We start from the raw sequence: 18,434 nt of genomic DNA on the forward strand, positions 1-18,434 counted from the left end.
CTTGACCAGTGGTGGTGTGGGCATTGCTGTTTTGCTGGTGCTGTTGTTTCTTGCCTGTTCCTGCTTATTCTTCTCTGCTGCTGATAAATTTCAAGAAGCTTTACACTACCTCAGTGGTTAATGCGAAATCTGTTGGAAGCCAGGCTGGATATCTTGCCAGTTGACATCTATTTTCTGGGGGCTTCCTGGGAAATGGTGTTGCCTCCCTTACTCAGAGTATCTGTCAGTGGTTGACCTGATTCAGGAGCTGAGTAGCTACTGGCTGGAAGATACATGTCTCTGCCAGGCCTCCACATTCCAGAGAGTGCAAAAAAAATTCACCTTATCCTCCTTGCTCCCTGGTGGTCTTCACTGCTCTGACTCCCACCCTCCCCTTCAACCTACAGAGTGGATCCATTGTGGATACATGGCTTAAAATGGGGGAAAAAAAGTGTCTCTGCTGCCAAGTCTTGCTACTAGTTCATGTTGGATTCTGTCCATCAAAAGTTTCTGAAAACCTCTGGCCAGATGCAACTTTTTAATAGGAGCTGTGTGATTAACCTGAAACTGTCCCTGCCAGCTTCCCCTGTGGCACAGTTGGTGTAAAACATCAATCACATGGCCTGACCTCAGTGTGTGTGGTGGGAGATTGTTCTTCACACATCCAGAGAAGGGCAGTGCTGCTGGGGAAGGGTCTGGAGCACAAATCCTGTGAGGGAGCAACTGAGACAGGCTGGGGAGCTCAGCCTGGGGAACAGGAGGCTCACTTGCTGTCAGGTAATGTGTGCTCTGTTTTTGCTCAGCAGGAGGAAAGGGCTGAGCCCTGGGATTCTTCCTACCTCTTTTTTTCCATTTCCACCTGAAGAAAGGTCCAGCTGTAGCTCTTGCTACTGGCTGCATCAGATGTTGAAGGGAGGTTCCTGCAGGCACTTCACAAGCTGCGCAGTGAACACGGTCCGGTTGCCTGTCCTTCCTCATTTCAGTTAAAGAAATGATTCCAGATGATAAAATCTGTCTGAATCCCTCCATGTCCTGGTTTCCCCAGGAAAATGGCTTTGACTCAGAGAAATGAGGGAAAACTCAGTACTTCGACCAACAAACCAATGAATCCATGAAATGTGTCATGTAGGAGTGGAGGGGAAGGTGGGGCTCTGCACATGACAGATTCTAATGTTTGCTGTAATTCTTGAGAAACAGCAAACAACTCCACAGCTCATTCTAGGTGCTGTCTCACCCCTCCTCCTGTGTGCAGCTGGTCTGCTGCCAGTGCTGCAGTGGCAGCTGACAGTGACATACTTGTCTGTCTGCCTTGGAAGTCTGTCCCTCTGTGGTTTTGTCTCTCTGTACTCTGAGCATCTTTAAATCCTTATTTTGTTTTCCTCTCTTTGTTTTTGTCTGCTCTCTCACCTTTCCCCAGCACCCCATCAGGCCACTGCTTTGGCTTTGAGGGGAAATGCAGCATAAAATGCTGCCTGAGGCAGTCATGGTTGGAACTAGATGATCATTACGGCCCTTCCAACCCAAATCATTCTATGATAGAATGTTGTGTCTCCACTGAGTCCATCCACTGGGAATGGAATAACAAGTACAGCTGAGCAGAACTGCTTCCTCTAAGGTGCTGAAAGAGCATATATGAAGGCATAGGTAAAATGCCTTAAAAGAAATGCCAGGTGCCAGAAAACGTGTGAGGGGGGTTATAGGAACCAGTGGCTAGAGATGGAAAACTTCCCTAGGGAATGGCAATTTAATTGTCTGCTAGCTAATGTGCAGTTAAAAGGCAAGGAAATTAAGGTAGACTAATGTGTTCTTGCTTTTTGCATAAATTAGTAGCACCAGATAAAAGCCAGTAGTGTAACTATTTCAGATCTACATCTTTCACCATGTAATACTGTAGAAATACTGAACTAATGATTTACAAAACTTCTCAAAGGACAGTGTAGTCAAAGGTAATCTTATTAGCAGGAAAGGAAAGGGTATTTTGGGGAAAATCTCTTTCAAATCCAGGCCTGCAAGGCATTGTCAAAAAGCATAGGAATCCTGCCTCCCTTAGTAAGCCCTAAGGAGAGAATTTACCCATTGGTAAACATGAATTACTCTTGGTCTCAGAATAAATTTCATTCCAGAGATTCATTGCTGTTCAAGCTTTTATAGAAATGGTATTCTGTTCTTCTCACTGCCCTTTACTGAAACTGCCACATCCACACTAATAACTCTGGTGGATGTATCTCTGTTGCTAAAATATAAATTTTTATCCTGTATGAAGGGACTCTTGCCAGCTGTCCAAATTGTGCTGCAGACTAGCTGGAGTCTACTTTGGTGGCCCACTTTGGTCAGATAAAGCAGGTTGTTCAGGACTATGTCTTAACCAGGTTTTGAATCTCTCCATGGATGGAGACCTAGAGGTTCCATAACCCCCTGACAGTTAAAATACCATAAAAATTGTCCCAAAAACAAGTGGTTCAGTGCATGCTCCTTGTCTCTTGTCACTGGGCGCTATTGGGAATAGTCTCTCCCTCTTCTTCCTTTCCATCAGATATTATGCACACTGATAGTATTTCTTTGAGACTTCCTTTTCCAGCTGTCTTCCTCTCCTCAAGTAAAAGATACTCCAGTCCCTTCACCTATCTATTTTAGTGGCCTTTACCTGGATTAACTCCCCCAAGTGTGTATTTTCCATGTCCTGGGGAGCCCAGGGGTGAACCCATCACTCCAGATGTGGCCTCACCAGTGCTGAACACTTGGGAAGAATCACCTTCCTTGACCTCCTAAAGCATCCCAGGGCACCATTGGCTGCTGTGAGGGCACAGGGCTAGCTCATGTTCAACTTGGTTGCCCCAGGGCCTTTTCTGGAAAGATGCTCTCCAGCTGGTTGAGCAGTGCTTCATACCCCAAGTTGATGTGCTTCTTCCCAGAAATAGTGTGAGTGCTGGTTGGAAGAAGGAGGACAAGTGGCTTGCTGGGTCTCCTCAGACAGAGGAAAGAACCAGCAGTGGAACAGAGACACTGCAGATCCTGTCAGACCAGCAGGAGCAGGGCAGCAGGTACGGTGGGTGTAATCCCAAGGAGGGTCACATGTTGCTCATCTGCAAAGCTTCTGCTAGGGCTGGCTGCTGCACCTTGGGGAAGGCTGGAGTCTTTGGGAAGTGAGGGCTGCCCGTGCTCCCAGGGGAGTGAGCCTTCCCCTCACAGTCTGGTGTCATCTTCACATACACCTATATCTGAATATATGTATGTGTATTCCTGTATCTTCCCCTATGTCTGGATTGCAGCAGAGGAAGCTGCTTTAACTGGGCGGCAATGCTTAATGCCAGTGTACCAACTCACCAGCTTTTTATTTCAGGAATATCTTGAGCCAATTGTTCCTCTGGTTTAGAGAGGGTCCAGGCTTCCCTGGTGCTGCCTGAAACAGCATTGGGCCTCAACTTCACTGTCTGCCCTTCTTGGAGCTGTGACTCTTGGGCTTATACATGGGTGGTGGAAGAAAAGGAGGCATGGTTGGCCCTCCTCTCTGAGGGGGCTGAGGCCATGAGGTCACCCTCAGAAGCCTCTGGTGGGGTTTCTCTGCTCACAGTGTTAAGACAGGATGTTAAAATGGTCAGGTTTCTTGGCTGAGTGTGAAAACTGAGGCTGCTGCAGACTCACAGCTCCTTGGCCCAGCTTGATTGCAAGAAGGCTTTGCTGTTCATACAGTCATAGAATCTTTAAGGTTAAAAAAGCTCTCTGAGTCCCACCATTCCTCCAGCACTGCCAGGTATACCCCTAAGCCATGTCCCCAAATGCCACATCCACACACTTTTTGAATGCTTCCAGGGATGGTGCAGTGGTGCTGTAGCCTCTGCTGCTCTTCTCTTAGGTCTGGGTGACTTTTTGTAAGGCTAGAAGCTACAGCAGGACTTGTTGAGAGCTGCTGGGCATAAAATTAAATTCAGTGTGATTGCGGGTATTTAAATCGTTCCTGGGGCTGCACAGAGAGCAAAAGCATACCAGAGAAAGCAAAGAAAAAAATCAACTTTTTTGCCATGCTATTCTTTGGCAAATAAGAATATTTGAACTGTGTAATTTAGGATACTTTTGGAGAACTCTTGTCGGAAGTATACACACGCTTGTTGCATGTACATGGAAAGGGGCAGAAGGGGTTGAAATGTCTTTCCTTGTAAGCAGACTCCCCCAAGGCTGGAAAACACTGTTTCTTGAAGGAGATGACACCTGGTCTTGGAAAGTCCCTGACATGGCATGTGTTTGAAGTTTTCCGTGTCAGGGAGGGAATACTGAGACCTTTTTGTGTTTTACTTTCTTTGGTGGGTGTTTTTTTTGTTTGGGTTTTTTGTTGTTTTTCTTTTCATTTTGTTTTTTTTTTCCTTTTTTTGCTTTTTCCCATGGCAGGGGTTTGGAATGAGTTGGTCTCTAAGGCCCCTTCTAACCCAAACCATTCTATGGTTTCTTTCATTCTCTGTGCCTGAAATGGCAATACCAAGCTCCTGGCTTAGACAAGGCATTCTGCAGTCCTCGTGGCACGCTTGGCTCAGAAATCAGAGTTCCCTGCGGCATTCCAGCCTTGGTTATAAAAATAACCTTCAGCTGCACAAGTGGCTTTAGGAAAAGGGACACACTGGGCCACCTTGAGCATCCTCTGTGTGCCTGTGTGTGACTGAGCCTTCAAAGGGCAGCCTCTGTGCTGGGCAGAGCTGCTGAGAACATGCAGGTGGGAAGGATGAGGTCTTAAAATGGAAAAGGCCTTGGGCAGAGGAGGAGGAACTTTTACCTTGTGGCAGGGACCGAGTGTGCCAGCAGTGCTTAAGACATTGCATGGAGAGACAGACCTGGTCTCTGGAGCTGCCTTTCACAGCCTGCTGTGCAGATTGTGACTTCCCGGCCACCTCCTGAGGGCATGTGCTCCACCTCAAATGGAGCATCACTTGTGCACTTGTGTGAGCTGAGTCTGAGCTCTGCTGCTCTGGGAGGCCTCTTGCCCTTGCTGGGGCTGCCTGGAGCCTGGGGATGTTTATCAGGCCTGACAGAGCCATGACCTTGGTGTGAGGACACAAGCTGCGCTGCTGCTCTGGGTTTCCAGTGGGAAGCCAGGCTTGGAAGTAGGCTTTGCTTTAAATAACCAGGGGATCCAAAGGGGCTGAGAATGCAGATCCCACATTTTGTAGGATGCCTTCCACACTGGGGCAGGAGGAGGGCTTGCATGCTGGTGCAATGATTAAGTGTGAACAAAAATAATGTAGCTAGTTTTAGATCCTGAAAAGCAAATGCTGTATCCATGGTGAAACCTGCCCTGGCCCAGCAGGAGTTGTTGGCACCTTTCCCTCTAACACTGCTTCCCAAGCCTGCTTAGGGTGTGGCAGGGTTTGGACCAGGCAAAACCCAAACGTGTTTTCTGTGCCCACATACAGGCACCAAGCTGTCCCTGGGAGTCCCTCTGACAGCAAGAGGACAAAGAGCTTGGATACAACCCTGTGACTCAGTCCTTGCCACATCCAAGCCTTGATCACACCAGTGACCCTTCTGCATCAATGTGGAGGTCACTGATCAGGAGCTGTGGGTGAGATGAGGGCAGGGAGCTGCTGCTGTGGAGCATCCTGTCTGCCAGAGGACATCGTGGCTGGCCTTTTGCCTGGCCTGTGTTGTCCTTTAGCTCTCTTCTAGAGGAGTAAGAACACCTTCAGGGGGTGTGCACTGACGGCTGCCAGGTCACACCACGGTTGCATGTGCCCCAGGAGACTGTCCTTACCATTTCCCAGGTTCTTTCATTGGACAAGAGTACAATTTACAAATGAAATTATGTAATTTAAAAAAACAACCCCAACCACACCCAGTATTCTGCTTTTGGATGTAGTCTGACTTTTTTCATTAATTCATCCCACAGCTGTAGGCATATGCTCATTCTTGGTGCTATACAGCCAAGGGTAAGATGAACACATCTGTTGTTATTTAACTTCATTTTGCCAAAATACTACGTTTTGAGCAGCAACAGCTTTACTGTTATGTATCATTGGAGTTCTGGGAATAATAATTAATGTTACATGCTGTTTCTTAATGTCTCATAGCCAAGGTGGAACTTTGCAGGGGGTGCAGGAGATGCCTGGTGCTGAAGGACCCTCCTCTGTCCATGTGGCATTGCACAGGTTTATTGAATATTTCTGCTCATGGCCAAATCCTCCAAGTAATGTAGTTTCCTGGAACTGTCAAACCCTCCTGGTTGTGGAGCCAAACTTAAATAGTGAGATCTTGGGGCAGGGAAGCCTGTAGTGTTACAGCTTTAATTCAGTCCAGTTTCTTTCTGAATGCCTGGAAAGGATAAAATGGGGATTTCTAAGGGAGGATTTATAGATATATTTAGTCTAAGGAGTTCTTTATGAAAAGCAGTCATATATATATATGTGTGTGTGTATATATATATATTTAATTTTTATTTTTAGTCTTGAGTCCTTTACCCAAAAAAACCCCAAGATTTCTGCAATTAAGGAAGCCATCCTCAAACGAAATCTGCTTCTCTGCCATGAAAGCAGGATCCTGAGGATTGCCAGGAGTAGCACCAAATGCTTGATGTAGGTGGCAAAAAGCTATTGTGGTTTTTTTTTAATCTGTTCATATCTGAGATGTCTTGTACTGCACAGATCAGAGGGAAGAAAGAAAAAACACATTCTTGATAAAATGAATAATTGTCAAGTTTACAGTATGGAAATTACCTTCAGCTAATGTAATGGGGCTTGCTCACCTTTCCTCCACGCACAGGGTTTCAAAGGCAGGTGTTGTTAAATTACATGTGGAATGGGCTGGAGAGGGGGACTGAAACCCTTCTAATTCCACAGGAAAATAATTAAAGTGGAGCTGCGGTTTGGCTTTGATCTCGGAGGTGCTTGCAAGCTAAATAAAAATAAAAGACTACCTTGGGGACAGTCTGTGCCGTTAATTAACCAGCTAAATTCAGCCTCCACTGCTCTTCAGTGGGTTTCCAGAGGTTTTGGCACTTGGCATCGCAACTGGAAGCTGCCAAACACAACTTTGCGCATTCCAGCAGCTGAGCAGCCTTCTGAGGGGCAGGCTAGGATGTGGAAAATGGAGTGTCTGGGGAGCCAGGTGACGGGAAAGGTCAGGAACTGGCTGCTGGTAGAGGAGGGATGTGCCTCCTTCCCCCAGACACCCTCTGGTGATCTGTGGCTCCCTTCCCCAGCCAGCAGCGAGTTTGGGCTCCTGCCAAAGAAACAGCTTTTGTGTTTCCTTAAATATTCTGCTGCCGTTTGGGGGGAAAAAACACCAACCCAAACCTGAATTGCTGTTATTACTAGAATTGGCCAGCTGGCTGAATTGGGCTTTTTTATTTTCATTAACAAATGCTGCCAGGCGCTGTTTTTCATGTGAAGTCATGAGTGTGTTTCCAGATGAGGGGCAGATCTTCCATGGCTGAGATCTGGGCAGGCTGGAGCAGCCACGGTGTCCTGTGCAGGCAGCCTTCTGGAGATCACTGGGATGTGATAATAATTCCATAATAATAATAGTTGTGTGATAATTGACTATAATTCATCCTTTTTTCCCCTGAGACCACAGAAATGTGGGATGATCAGGGATGGGCGTAACTCAGAGTTGGTTATTGGAACATGCAATTCGTTGTTTCAGCATCTGCTTTGATACCACAACAAACATGGTTTTATTAAGTGCTTTTTGGGAATTTGTTTTTCTGAGAATTGAGGCTGTGGAAACTCCAGCTTCATTCTCCCTGTCCTTAGAAACTCAGAACATGGTGGTGATTGTTGATTTTATGGAAAGGTCCCCTCAGCCCCAGCAGGTTTGTTTTGTTCTAAAGATATTACTAAAGGATGATCCTGCTTTTGTTCAAATCATCCTAAAAGATGTGTAGCTTTAGAGAAGTTATCCTTACAGAGTTGTTTTCATAATTGCATTGATTTCCTTCCTTCTATTTCTTTTGGGGGAAAAAGGGGTACCTTTTCATCCTCAGACTTAAGAATAAGCTAAAGTGAATGATACCTAGGGAGCTTGTTACTCTATTGGAACTGTGGTATTTCCAGCACATTTCAGGAGAAAGGCTGACTAGTCAATTTTGTTTTAAACACCTGAGATAAGATATAATTTTATAGCACCTGCAACAGGTCTGCACTAAAAATATTGGTGATGCTATTTTACTTGATACTGGATATCAGTGCCCAACAGCTGCTTTCTAAATACTGAATTTGGTAAATAGTAGATACTAGTCTTCTTTACAAGCTGCTAGTGATCAGCTGCTCCTTAGGGCTGCCCTGGATATATTTCAGCAATCCCTCCCTGTGAGGGTGGGGAGGTCCTGGCATAGGTTAACCAAAGAAGCTGTGGCTGCCCCTGGATCCCTGGAAGTGTTCCAGGCCAGGTTGGATGGAACTTGGAACAACCTGCTCTGGTGGAAGGTGTCCCTGCAGGGAGGTTCAAATGTGATGAGCTTTGAGGTCCTTTCCAATCCAAACCATTCTGTGGTCCTATGCTGGTGATCTGATCTACTTTTAATAGTTTCATGATTTTTAACTGGCAGCAACGCAGGTTTGATTTGTTTGACTAAAAGCAAGGTAGCCCCTGGATGTGCCTGCAGCCTGCCTGCCCTGCCATCAAGTTCAAAAGCATCAAGGGTTGAACAGAATGTGTTGTGCAGGAGCCAGGCTCCATCTCATGTCTCTTCTCTTCTAGGCTTGGAAGAAAAAACAGTTATTTCCAAAAAAGAGAAGATGAAGCTGAGGAAGGAAAGATGGCTGCAGAGTGAGTATTCCTGTGACAGCACAGCTCTGGTGATCTCTGTACACTGGGTTTGGGTGACAGTGCTGGGAGAGGCTGAATGCTTGTCAGAAACCTTCACCCCTCCCCAGCACAGGGCTAAAAGTCCCAAGTGTTGTTTCTCGGTGTTCAGCACCAAGACTCCATCATTGCCCCAGTTCTACTTTTGATTTTTTACCATATGTAATACGTGTGACTGCATAAACCCTTTCTTTATCCAGAAGGACACTGTGCCCATGTAAGTTTAGTGTATTTTTCTGTCTTTTAAAGCTTGGTACAGATGTGAATAGCTGTCTAGTGGAGCTCCTCCTTGCCCAGGAGCTGTGGGGATGGTAGGACAGCCTGGAGCTGAGCTCCATGCTACCACCAGCTAATCCCAAACCTCTGTGGTGAGAGCCCTCCTGCCCCTCAGAAGGGAGAACTCTGGACACTGCTGGTTGTGTTAATGTTCTTTCCCACATGCTACGGGTCAGTGAACCCTCTTACCAGACAGTCTGGCCTTTCCTGAGGCTGTGAAATATGAGCTAAACAAAACCAGCCCCTGGCAGAAATGCTTCTGTTTCCTGTGGGAAGTGATTTTTGCTTTGAGTGTCTTAGCAGAGTAGGGGATTATGCTGTCCTACCCAGTGTAGCAGAGGAATTCCTTGTGTCACCTGAAGCTGTTCTTGGAACAGGCTTTTTCCCTAACACCTTCTTGCCCAACAGAGCTGGAGGCAGACTGTTTGGAGCAGAGGGATGTGGCTTTCTGCTGTACCATATGCTCTCTGTGCCTGAGCTCTGAGCACAAGTGCATTAATCTGTGATTTCACCAGCTGCACTGAAGGTGTGTCTGGTTCTTCTTAGGAAAAAACTAAGAATTTAACATCCGTGAGTGTGAAGGAAACCTCCTCCCAAACAACCAGCCAACAGCTTCCCAGTGCTTTTTACATCTTGCTTGGACACAAAGCACAGATGGCTGTGCTAGTCAAGGTCAGCTGCTTTGGAAAAGCCCAGGAGCAGGATCCCAATGCTGTCTTAATCCAGCCCTCCTGATGCCTTTGTAGCATCAGTCTTTTCCAAGATCATGTGTGCTATTTTGGCCCTGCTGTGGCCTCTTTGCCTTTCTCTTGGCTCTGAAATTGCTAAGCTGAGGGAATACGAGTAAAATGCAGAGCCTTTGCTTTGAGGAGAACACCAAAACAGTAAAACTCCAGGCCAAATTACCTGTCTTAGGAGATACTAGGTGTTAGAAGTGCCTTACAGGCACAGAAGTACCTAAAAACTCTTTCACTTCTTTGTGGAGAAAGAACTCTTTGTCCCCCAAAAGTGAGCCCAACTTGGACTGCTGGAGTTATCACTACATCTCTGTTTTCCTAAATCTGAGTTTGTTGTTTCTTCTTGTCCCAGGGCTGCTTTAGTGACACTGGATGCCAAGACCCTGGGAACCAAAGTTCAGCCCAGTAGTGCAAAAGCAAAACTTGGAGCTTTCTTCCATTTTAATAAGTAATCTTAGGAGAGACTAGAGAGGGGAAAAAACTTATGTAATGCTTCAGACATCAGAAGTATGCACATTTAAAAATACATATATCGCATGGCTCCTCAGACGAACAAGATTTCATAGGAAAAGAATTTGGGATGTTTGCGCAGAATCAGGTGTCTGAAAATTTTGAGCACACGCTGTTTATGAAAGCACTGAAGTAGTCAGCTTCATAAAGCCAGACCAAAAAAAGAAGTAATGCAGAGCAGAAAGCTGTGTTCTTGGCAGGGATTGCTGTGAGGAGAAGTGTTTCCAATCCTGATTTATCACAAACATCCATGTACAGCAAAACAGTAGTTCATGAAAAACTGTTGCTCTTTGACTCAGCTGAGTTGGAGAACAGGCAAGGCAAAGGTATAAAAGGAGCCATCCACTGAATTTGAGTTCTGCTTCCTTGACTGTGGCAGCAGGATTAGACCCAGCACTGTGGTCTGTTAGTGGCTGCTTTTGTGCTCCCACTACAAGCCCTTGGGCTTCAGTGGCCATGCTGCCTTGGGAGCTGTTGGCCTCCCTGTGTCACCAGCTCAGCCCCATGGCTTCTGGCACACTGTTGTGTCCACACTAGGGGTTTGTAGCTCAGCACCGAGGCTCGTCCTTGCAGTTGTCCAAGGGACTTTTGGGTCAGGTTGGGGCATCTTGGAGTTCAGCTGGAGACTTGTAGCAGTGCTGGGCTTTGGTGTGCAGTCCTAAAGGACACGTTCTGCCAGTACTCACCCTTAAAGCTGCTGACTCTGAGAAGTGTGGGCAGCTGTGGGATTTATTGCTACACTAGGGAGCCTCAAGGACTGAGGCAGAAGCCTGTGGCTTTCAATGCCCACCTCCTAAAGCAAAGAAGGAGACAGATGTAACATTTGTGGAGCTTTCTATGCCCACACCCTTGTCAGAGCTGCTGCAGGGAGACTGGGAAACGTGGTCCTGAGGAAAAGCCATCTGTATCTGCCACTTGGTGCAGTGCTTTTCCAAGGATCCAATTTATCCAACATCTGACTGCTTGCACTCCACAGTGAGTCATGAAGGTGGAACCTCGGCTCGCTCCAAACTAAGTAAACAACTGAAATTAAGTCCATCTTTTCTGCCTGTGCTAGGAGACCATTGTTTGGTCCCAACAGCAACGCAGAGAGGGGGCTGTGCCTGTTTAAGGCCAGATGTGGAGCTGGCTGAATTTGGGTTGTCCCTTCCCCTCTTGTTTCCCAATTCCATGCAAGGTCAGTGTGGTTTTTGCCATGCCAGGACAATGAACAGCGTAAGGGATGGAAACGGACGAAGTCAGTCTGGGAATTTTGCTTCCCATTGCAATGTCAGAAGGGATGTATATAGTTAGAAGCAAACCCATCAAGGGAGGGGATGCATTTTGTTCGTTTTTTCCCTGGTTTAAATCACTTCTGGCCTGTTGTAAATGGTAAAGCAGTCTACGAATTTCTTAGCTCAGGGGTTATCTCCTGCAGGTGTTTCCCCTTCCTCCAGTAATGCCTTGTTTCTGACTCAGAAATAGAAAGCGTGAAGATGGCCAAGCTGAAGCAAAAAGCTGAAGCGAAGCGGAAAGCTACGCCTGTGGTGGGAGACATGCAGCCCTTGATGGAAGCCCTGCCTGAGCTCTCTGACCTGACCACAGGTGGCAGGGGCAGGAAGCCTCTCAAAAGGTATGTGCCATTTAGGGATGGGCTGTGTATTTCCCTTCTTCTTGTGGGATGAAGTGTTCTTCAGCTCAGCTTGCAGCTATAGGAAATGGTCAGGAGAACAGGGTCTCCTTCTAAACTTTATTTCAACCCTTTCCATGCTTCACTTGACACAAGAAAAAAAGATGAAATGTGTCTTCTGAACCTACAGCTAAAAGGGGAGCCATATTGCTCGGATGAGGCTTGGCATGAGACAGGCTGGGAGCATCCAGATGTGTCCTGGGAGTTGCAGGAGTGGCATGCAAGTGTCCACGTTGTAATGCTGCTGAGCTCACCTGATAACCTGGGCTTGTGGTGTTGCAGCCTGACATTCCATCCTTCCAGACCTTCATCCAGGCTTTCTCCTGAGGCAGTTCAAACCCTTTGAGGGGGGCCCATTGTGCTCTGGCTGGAATCTTTATTGTCTTGTAGTGTGACTTTGGCCAAGAGCATGGCTGAGTTGGCTGCTCCCTGTGTGCTGTCAGCTCCCTCTCTCCCTATCCCAGACCTTCCCCACAAGTCTCTCCTTTTAGAAGCCCGAGTTGGCACAGTGGAGGTGGGAGTTTGTCATGAGCTGATGTCACCCACATTGCCTGTGACCTGCCAACCCAGAACCAGCCCCCCTTGGTACTGGCATGGAGGAGCTACAGGGCTCTTCTGGCTTCCTGGACGTCTGTGTAGAAGTGCTTGAAGTAATCAGAGGAGGCTTTTATAGGATTTGAATCATTACAGAAAGGAAGGGTAATACTCTGGTGATTTGTCAGCATTATTAATAAAAGATTAGATTCTCCAGGAATATGATCTCCTGCAGGGTAAAAGCGTATTACAGGGAGGTTTTTATTCTTTTTTATAATGAATGAAGGCAATGAAGTGTAATGAAACTGGGCTGCTAACAGGGTCCAAGTGAGCAGGCAGCATGCTGGTGGTTTTGGGGGGAAATCCAGCCAGGGGTGTACTCTAGAGTAACTTTCCTTTAGGCTTTGTCACCAGCTGCTCAACTCTGAAGGGACTGCTGTGGCAACTTGTTGGCACACACAGGCTTGGCAAGCCCTGCTCTGGTGGCCATGGGTTGCCGTCCATCTTGAGAAGGGATTTTCCTGAGCTTCTGTGAGCACTCCAGGGAAACTAGGACCAGAAGCTGTTCTGTGCTGAGCTGCTAAAAATGAGGAGAGGAAGAGGAGAGGAAAATGAGCAGGTGCTGATTGAATAGAGAGGGGGTCATGGAGATGAGTGACATGAAGGAATGTGAGGCAAGGAGAGTAGGAAGAAAGGAAGAATGGGGGGAAGAAAGGCAAAAAGGATGGAGGGTGGCATGCCAGAGAGGGAAATAGGAAGAGGAGGTGACTGTAACAAGAGACCAGATCCTGCTGTCTTAAAGAGAAGGTGAGAAACTGTTGTGTTTCCTAACCTTTGGGGCAGATCAGGTGGGGGTGGCTGTAGCCCCTAGCACCCACCAGTACAGGAATATTTCTTCTGGATCCCTGCCCCAACTGAGAAGTGGGATGTGGGCCCTCTTTCTGCCTCTTGGCCTGTGTGCTGGAGCTCAGCTTCAGGGCAAATTGGGGAGGAGCTACCCCTCGGAGGCAGCCCCTTTTCCCAACCTGTTTCTCCTGTTAACTTCCATAGCTGTGAAATCCTGAAGAAGGGAAATGTCTTCTCCTTTCCTTAACGTCCAGTTCTACCAGCAACTCCCCCTGTGCACCACAAGTCCCAAAAGCAGTCTTCCTGTGTGCCCCTTGCTGGGGCTCAGCGCTGGCTTTGTGGTAAATCTCTGCTGCTGCTTGGCATCAGGCAGCACGTGGGATGGGATTACACCTCTAGTCGCCTTGGACTTTGCCCAGGAATCAGGAATGCGTAGAGAGATGGCAAATCTATACCTGCTGCTGTGCCTGTGCTGCACACAGTGCACTATCCTGCATTAGAACACATTATATCCCAGTGCAGAAACCAAAGCAGGGCTGGCAGCTCCCTCCTCTTGTGAGTATCCATGGCGCTCCCTGTAATGCATGGCTGAGGAGAGCAGAGCTCCACAGCATCAGCAGGGAACATGAGCTGTGCAGAGGTGACCTGTGTGCTGGGGAGGGGAGGTTCCATGGAATCTTTTCTCTGAGCAACAGGATCCGTTTGACCTGGAGGTCAGTGATGAGCAGAAAGTGATCTGGGCGTGGGCAGCTAATGAGCAGTTCTGGTACTGAATGATCTGGTTTTCCTGTAATGCCTCCTGCCCTGGCAGCCTCGGGTGGAAGGGGTTTGCAATTCCATGCAATGCCTGGCTATGGAAATAATTGCCTTTCAGGACAATTTGCCTGCAGGACAATTAATTACCTGTCCTTTCTGGGAAAGCAAATGCAGAATCCCTGGACTCTTTCCATCTACACAGCCATTGCTAAATTAATGCTCTTCTCTAACGTTCATTTGTTTTGTTCCTTCTCTCCACAGCCACATAAAAGCAAAGGCAGAACCAGCAGACTTCTCTCTGATGAAACAAGCTCAGAAACATCAGCTCCTGTAAGTACCCAGCTGTCAGTGTCCAGTCCCTGCTGAGCCTTGGGGAATGGTTGAGACTGGAAGGGACCCCTGGGTGTCACTTGGTCCAACCCTTGTACTCAAGCAGGGTTGCCTAGAACTGGTTGCTCAAGACCAATGTCCACATGGCTTTTGAATATCAGCTAGGATGGAGAGCTAAATGTATCCAAATAACTCCTGGGTTTAGTCTGGCAACTCTTTATTCTTCTGTATAATCTCTTGGAAAGTTTATACTGCCATCAAGAACTTCATTTTCCCTCAGCACAGCTCTCCTGGGGCTATGCTCTGTGATCTGGCAGTGTTTGCTTTCTTGTTTCCAGGATTTGTCAGTTTTGAGCCATTCAGCTTCAAACTGAGGCTGAACAGTCTGGCTACAGATCCAGCACTGATCTCCATGAATACGCTTCTCTGTCAGAAACAGGGCACTATTGGTGCTGGGATGCCTTTCTTGCCCAGTTCAGCCTTTCTGTACTTTTTGGTGGTCAGGGAAGTCTGTGCTTCTTGGGAGGGAAAAAGTTTGGAGGATGGTCTTGAGGTTTCTTTCCCAGGGTATTAGTTCAGATGAAAGGTTCCCTAAGCCTCACCTTCTTGCTCCAACCCAAGCTTCAGGTTTGGCTCCTCTCTCTGTTCCTCCATGCAGGAGCTTTGAAGGGAAGTGCCATGCTTGGGAGGGAAGTAGCTGAGTGTCTGGCAAGGCTGTGGAGAGCCTGGCAGTCTGAGGGAGATGGGGATGCTGCACTGGATGTGGCTCTGTGAAAACCCAAAGGTCTTCTTTTACATTCTTACTCTGTTCTTGTCCCTCCCTGTTTGCTTGCTCTTTGAAACAAGACCATTTCCCCAGAAAGCAGCTGTGACCAGGCATGCAGAGGTAATGGTCATGTTATTCCCGTAGTGTTGCGTGTAGGATTACCAAGGCTCAATGTTCAGCAATAAAGAGAGTCAGTAGATGAGCTCTCTGAAGAGAATCTGGTGTTGTGCTAGTGCAATGTGAAGTCATTTTCATTCCTGGTGATTTACCAGATCCACAGTCTCTTGTTTCTGGTTTACTAGGGAAAAGCTCTAAAAAAAGCATTCCCAAGTGATGCTGGACACTAATGTGATTGTTAGTGTCTCTGTGGCATGAGATCAAGTCTCTGGCTCCCATGAAGCTGGCAGCAATTTGAGCTTTGCCCTTGGCTAAACTAGGTTTATTCTTGCACTGTCTCTCTCTGAGATTTACACCCAGGATCACTCTGTCTCGACAGAAATCTGCTGCTTTGTGAGTTTCATCCTTATCTGCTCAGTTCCTTTCACACGAGGCACTTAGAGAACTGCTGTGTTATTTTTCTTTCCTCAGAGAGGAGGAAGTGGCTCGGTTTCATGAGGTTATCACCGATCCCCAATACAGAGCCAACCCCCTCCTGGCCATCAGCAAACACCTCTCCAAGAGGCTGAGGCAGGGGGAAGAAGGGCAACCCCTTTAGAGCTTCAGCCGGGCCCAGACTGAAGGAGCACATCCCTGGCACGACCTCCCAGCCACTTTGGTCCTTGGAAGCAGTTCAGCAGATGATTAAATCCAACAGCCCTGGTTTCTGTCTGCAGGAATAATGCAGCTCTCTCTCCTGACAGGGGCAGCTGCTCCTTTACAGGCAGTCTGCACAGATCAGGGTGTTCTGTGAGATCGTTGTGCAGGCATTAATCTCCCTTCGAAGTGTCTTGATACATTTGCTCTTCTTGTGAGCAGGCACGATTTCTGAAATTGGGCCAATGGCCATGGATCTGTTTTCTGTCGTTTCCTTCCCCTCCCTGACAAGTCTGAGAAGAGATTTCTGCTTGCTCTGTTGGGGTGGTTCAGGACCCCAAGCTGAGGAGCCCAGGAGGCTTTTGGAGTTCTGTCGTGACCAAGGCTGCTATTCATAGACATTGTTTCCTGTGAGAAATGTAGCTTTGGAATAAACACACTTTTGTACAGCACTGAGTTTGTCTGGCTCTTGTTTTGGTAAATAGGAATTGAAATATGAGTTTATTTCCTTCTCTTGAAAAAGGACTTAAAATAATTGTTCTTTCCATGTGTACAGTGAATTAGGAGACTGCTACAAGCAATGAAAAATGACTGCAGATCGTGTCTAACTCATGGACTTGCCTTCCTCCTGCCCTGGAAGCACGTGCTTCCTGTGGGTGATGCTCATCCCTTTTGGCCTTTGTTCACTGTTTGGCCTGCCCTGTAGGAAGCATCCCAAAACATGTCCAGTCTGCAGGCTGTGAACTTCAGCCAGTCATTTTCGGGATTGGGAACCTCTGGAGCAGGCCCTTACTTTTCCAAACAACTTTACAAAAGCCCACTGAATTTTCCTGGGGAACAGCTGAAGGCAGGGCCGTTCCCTATTGGAGATGATCCTGATTTGACACCCAAAAATATCAGTGCTGTCTTTTGAAAAAAAGTTTACTGATGCTTCTTAACCTTGGGAAAGCAGCCTGCTGCAGTTGCCCCTGACCCAAGTTAGTGCCTGAAACCAGCTGGCACTTTGATCATACTTGTCTTGCCTCTCTAGTAATGCTGCTGCTGCTCTCTCTCTCGGCTGGCACTGTTGAACAAAGGCTTTGTCTGGTGCCTCTTGGCTCTGGCAGGGCAGACAGTGTTGCTGACTCTGCCTGTTAGAGAAATGCCACCCCTCTCCCCACAGGCCCTGGCAGGAGCTTCCTGCTGGCAGAGGCCTCAGAGACATGCTGACTTTGTCCCATCCTCCATCCTGTGGCTCTCAGGCTGGCCAGCCCCAGTTGCAGCCATCCTTGTGCTGAAAGGGAGAGAAGGTGGGAGATGAAGACATCCAAGAACTGAGATTGTTCAGCCTGGACAAGAGAAAGCTCTGGGGAGACCTCTGAACCCCCCAACCCCCAGTGCCTGTAGGGGCTCCAAGAGAGCTGGAGAGGGGCTGTGGACAAGGCCAGGAGGACTGGGACAAGAGGGAAGGTTCACACTGCCAGAGGGGTGAGTTAGATGGGATATTGGGAAGAAATTGTTCCCTGTGAGGGTGATGAGGCCCTGGCACAGGGTGCCCAGAGAAGCTGTGGCTGCCCCAGCTCTGGAAGTGTTCAAGGCCAGGCTGGACAGGGCTTGGAGCAACCTAGGATAGTGGAAGGTGTTCTTGCCAATGGCAGGGTGTTGGAACTGGATGAGCTTTAAGGTTTGTTCCAACCCAAACCATTGTAAAATTCTCTCAGTCTATGATTTTTAAGTACAAAGGAGGATGGAAAACTGGAAACAGCAATGAGATACGAAAAGGAACAGTAACAGCAACAATATTAATAACAAAAGAGTACAAAAGGGGGTGATTCACATGCAAAATTGCTTACCCAGACCCTGAGACAATGAACGATGGCAGAAAACGCTGCTGTGTTTTTCTTTGACTGCAATTCAGAGAGTCCCTAACCCCCACCCTGGCAATGATGTGAGGTGGTATGGAATAACCCCCAGGTCCTGGCCAAAACTTGGACATAACTCTGCAAAACCATCTCCAAGCACTTTGGAGCCCCAAAAAGCATCACTGATGTGAAGGGCTCTGTGTGTAGCTCTTTCCAGGGTGCCACCAAGGTAAGGTCCCTGTTCCTCAGGCTGCATGTGGATTTCCTAGCACATATAGGTAGCTACAGCCAGAGCTGGCCACTGGAAATTTGGACACCAACAGTGTCCAGCACTTTCCCCTTGCTCAGCCTGTTTGCTGGGTCCTATTCTTTTCCCTTCAAACCTCTGGGAGCCAACAGAGCTGAAGCTTCATTATCTGGGAAGTGAAGGGGTGACTGACCCAGTGGAAGAATTGAGCAGGGTGACCCCCCTTTTTGCTGCCTGGTAGCTGTCCCCAGGTGGATGTGCTGGCCCAGTGACCCCCCTCAGTCCCTCCTGTACCCAGGCTGGTGGCCCTTGATGTGCCACACATTTACACCTTTCCTTCACCTCGGATGGGCTGGCGCTGTCACTTTGTGTGTAGCTCTGAGCTCGCTGTTTGGAGTTGTTGGTC

General features: G+C 47.7%; 1 protein-coding gene across 1 annotated transcript in view; it reads left to right on the top strand.

The window, feature by feature from the left end:
• SLX9 (SLX9 ribosome biogenesis factor) overlaps positions 1-16,392 on the top strand; it is a 38,500-nt gene extending 22,108 nt beyond the window's left edge. Inside the window, exons 3-6 of the mRNA XM_085065956.1 lie at positions 8,659-8,727; positions 11,745-11,898; positions 14,353-14,421; positions 15,776-16,392. Of these exons, the coding sequence (XP_084922082.1) occupies positions 8,659-8,727; positions 11,745-11,898; positions 14,353-14,421; positions 15,776-15,902 (419 nt within the window). The 3' untranslated portion in view covers positions 15,903-16,392. The remainder of the gene's footprint in view (positions 1-8,658; positions 8,728-11,744; positions 11,899-14,352; positions 14,422-15,775) is intronic.
• Positions 16,393-18,434: the final 2,042 nt, after the last annotated feature.

This window comes from Lichenostomus cassidix, chromosome 7 (assembly GCF_008360975.1).
Source record: "Lichenostomus cassidix isolate B80296 chromosome 7, HeHo_3.0, whole genome shotgun sequence".
Lineage (NCBI taxonomy): Eukaryota > Metazoa > Chordata > Aves > Passeriformes > Meliphagidae > Lichenostomus > Lichenostomus cassidix.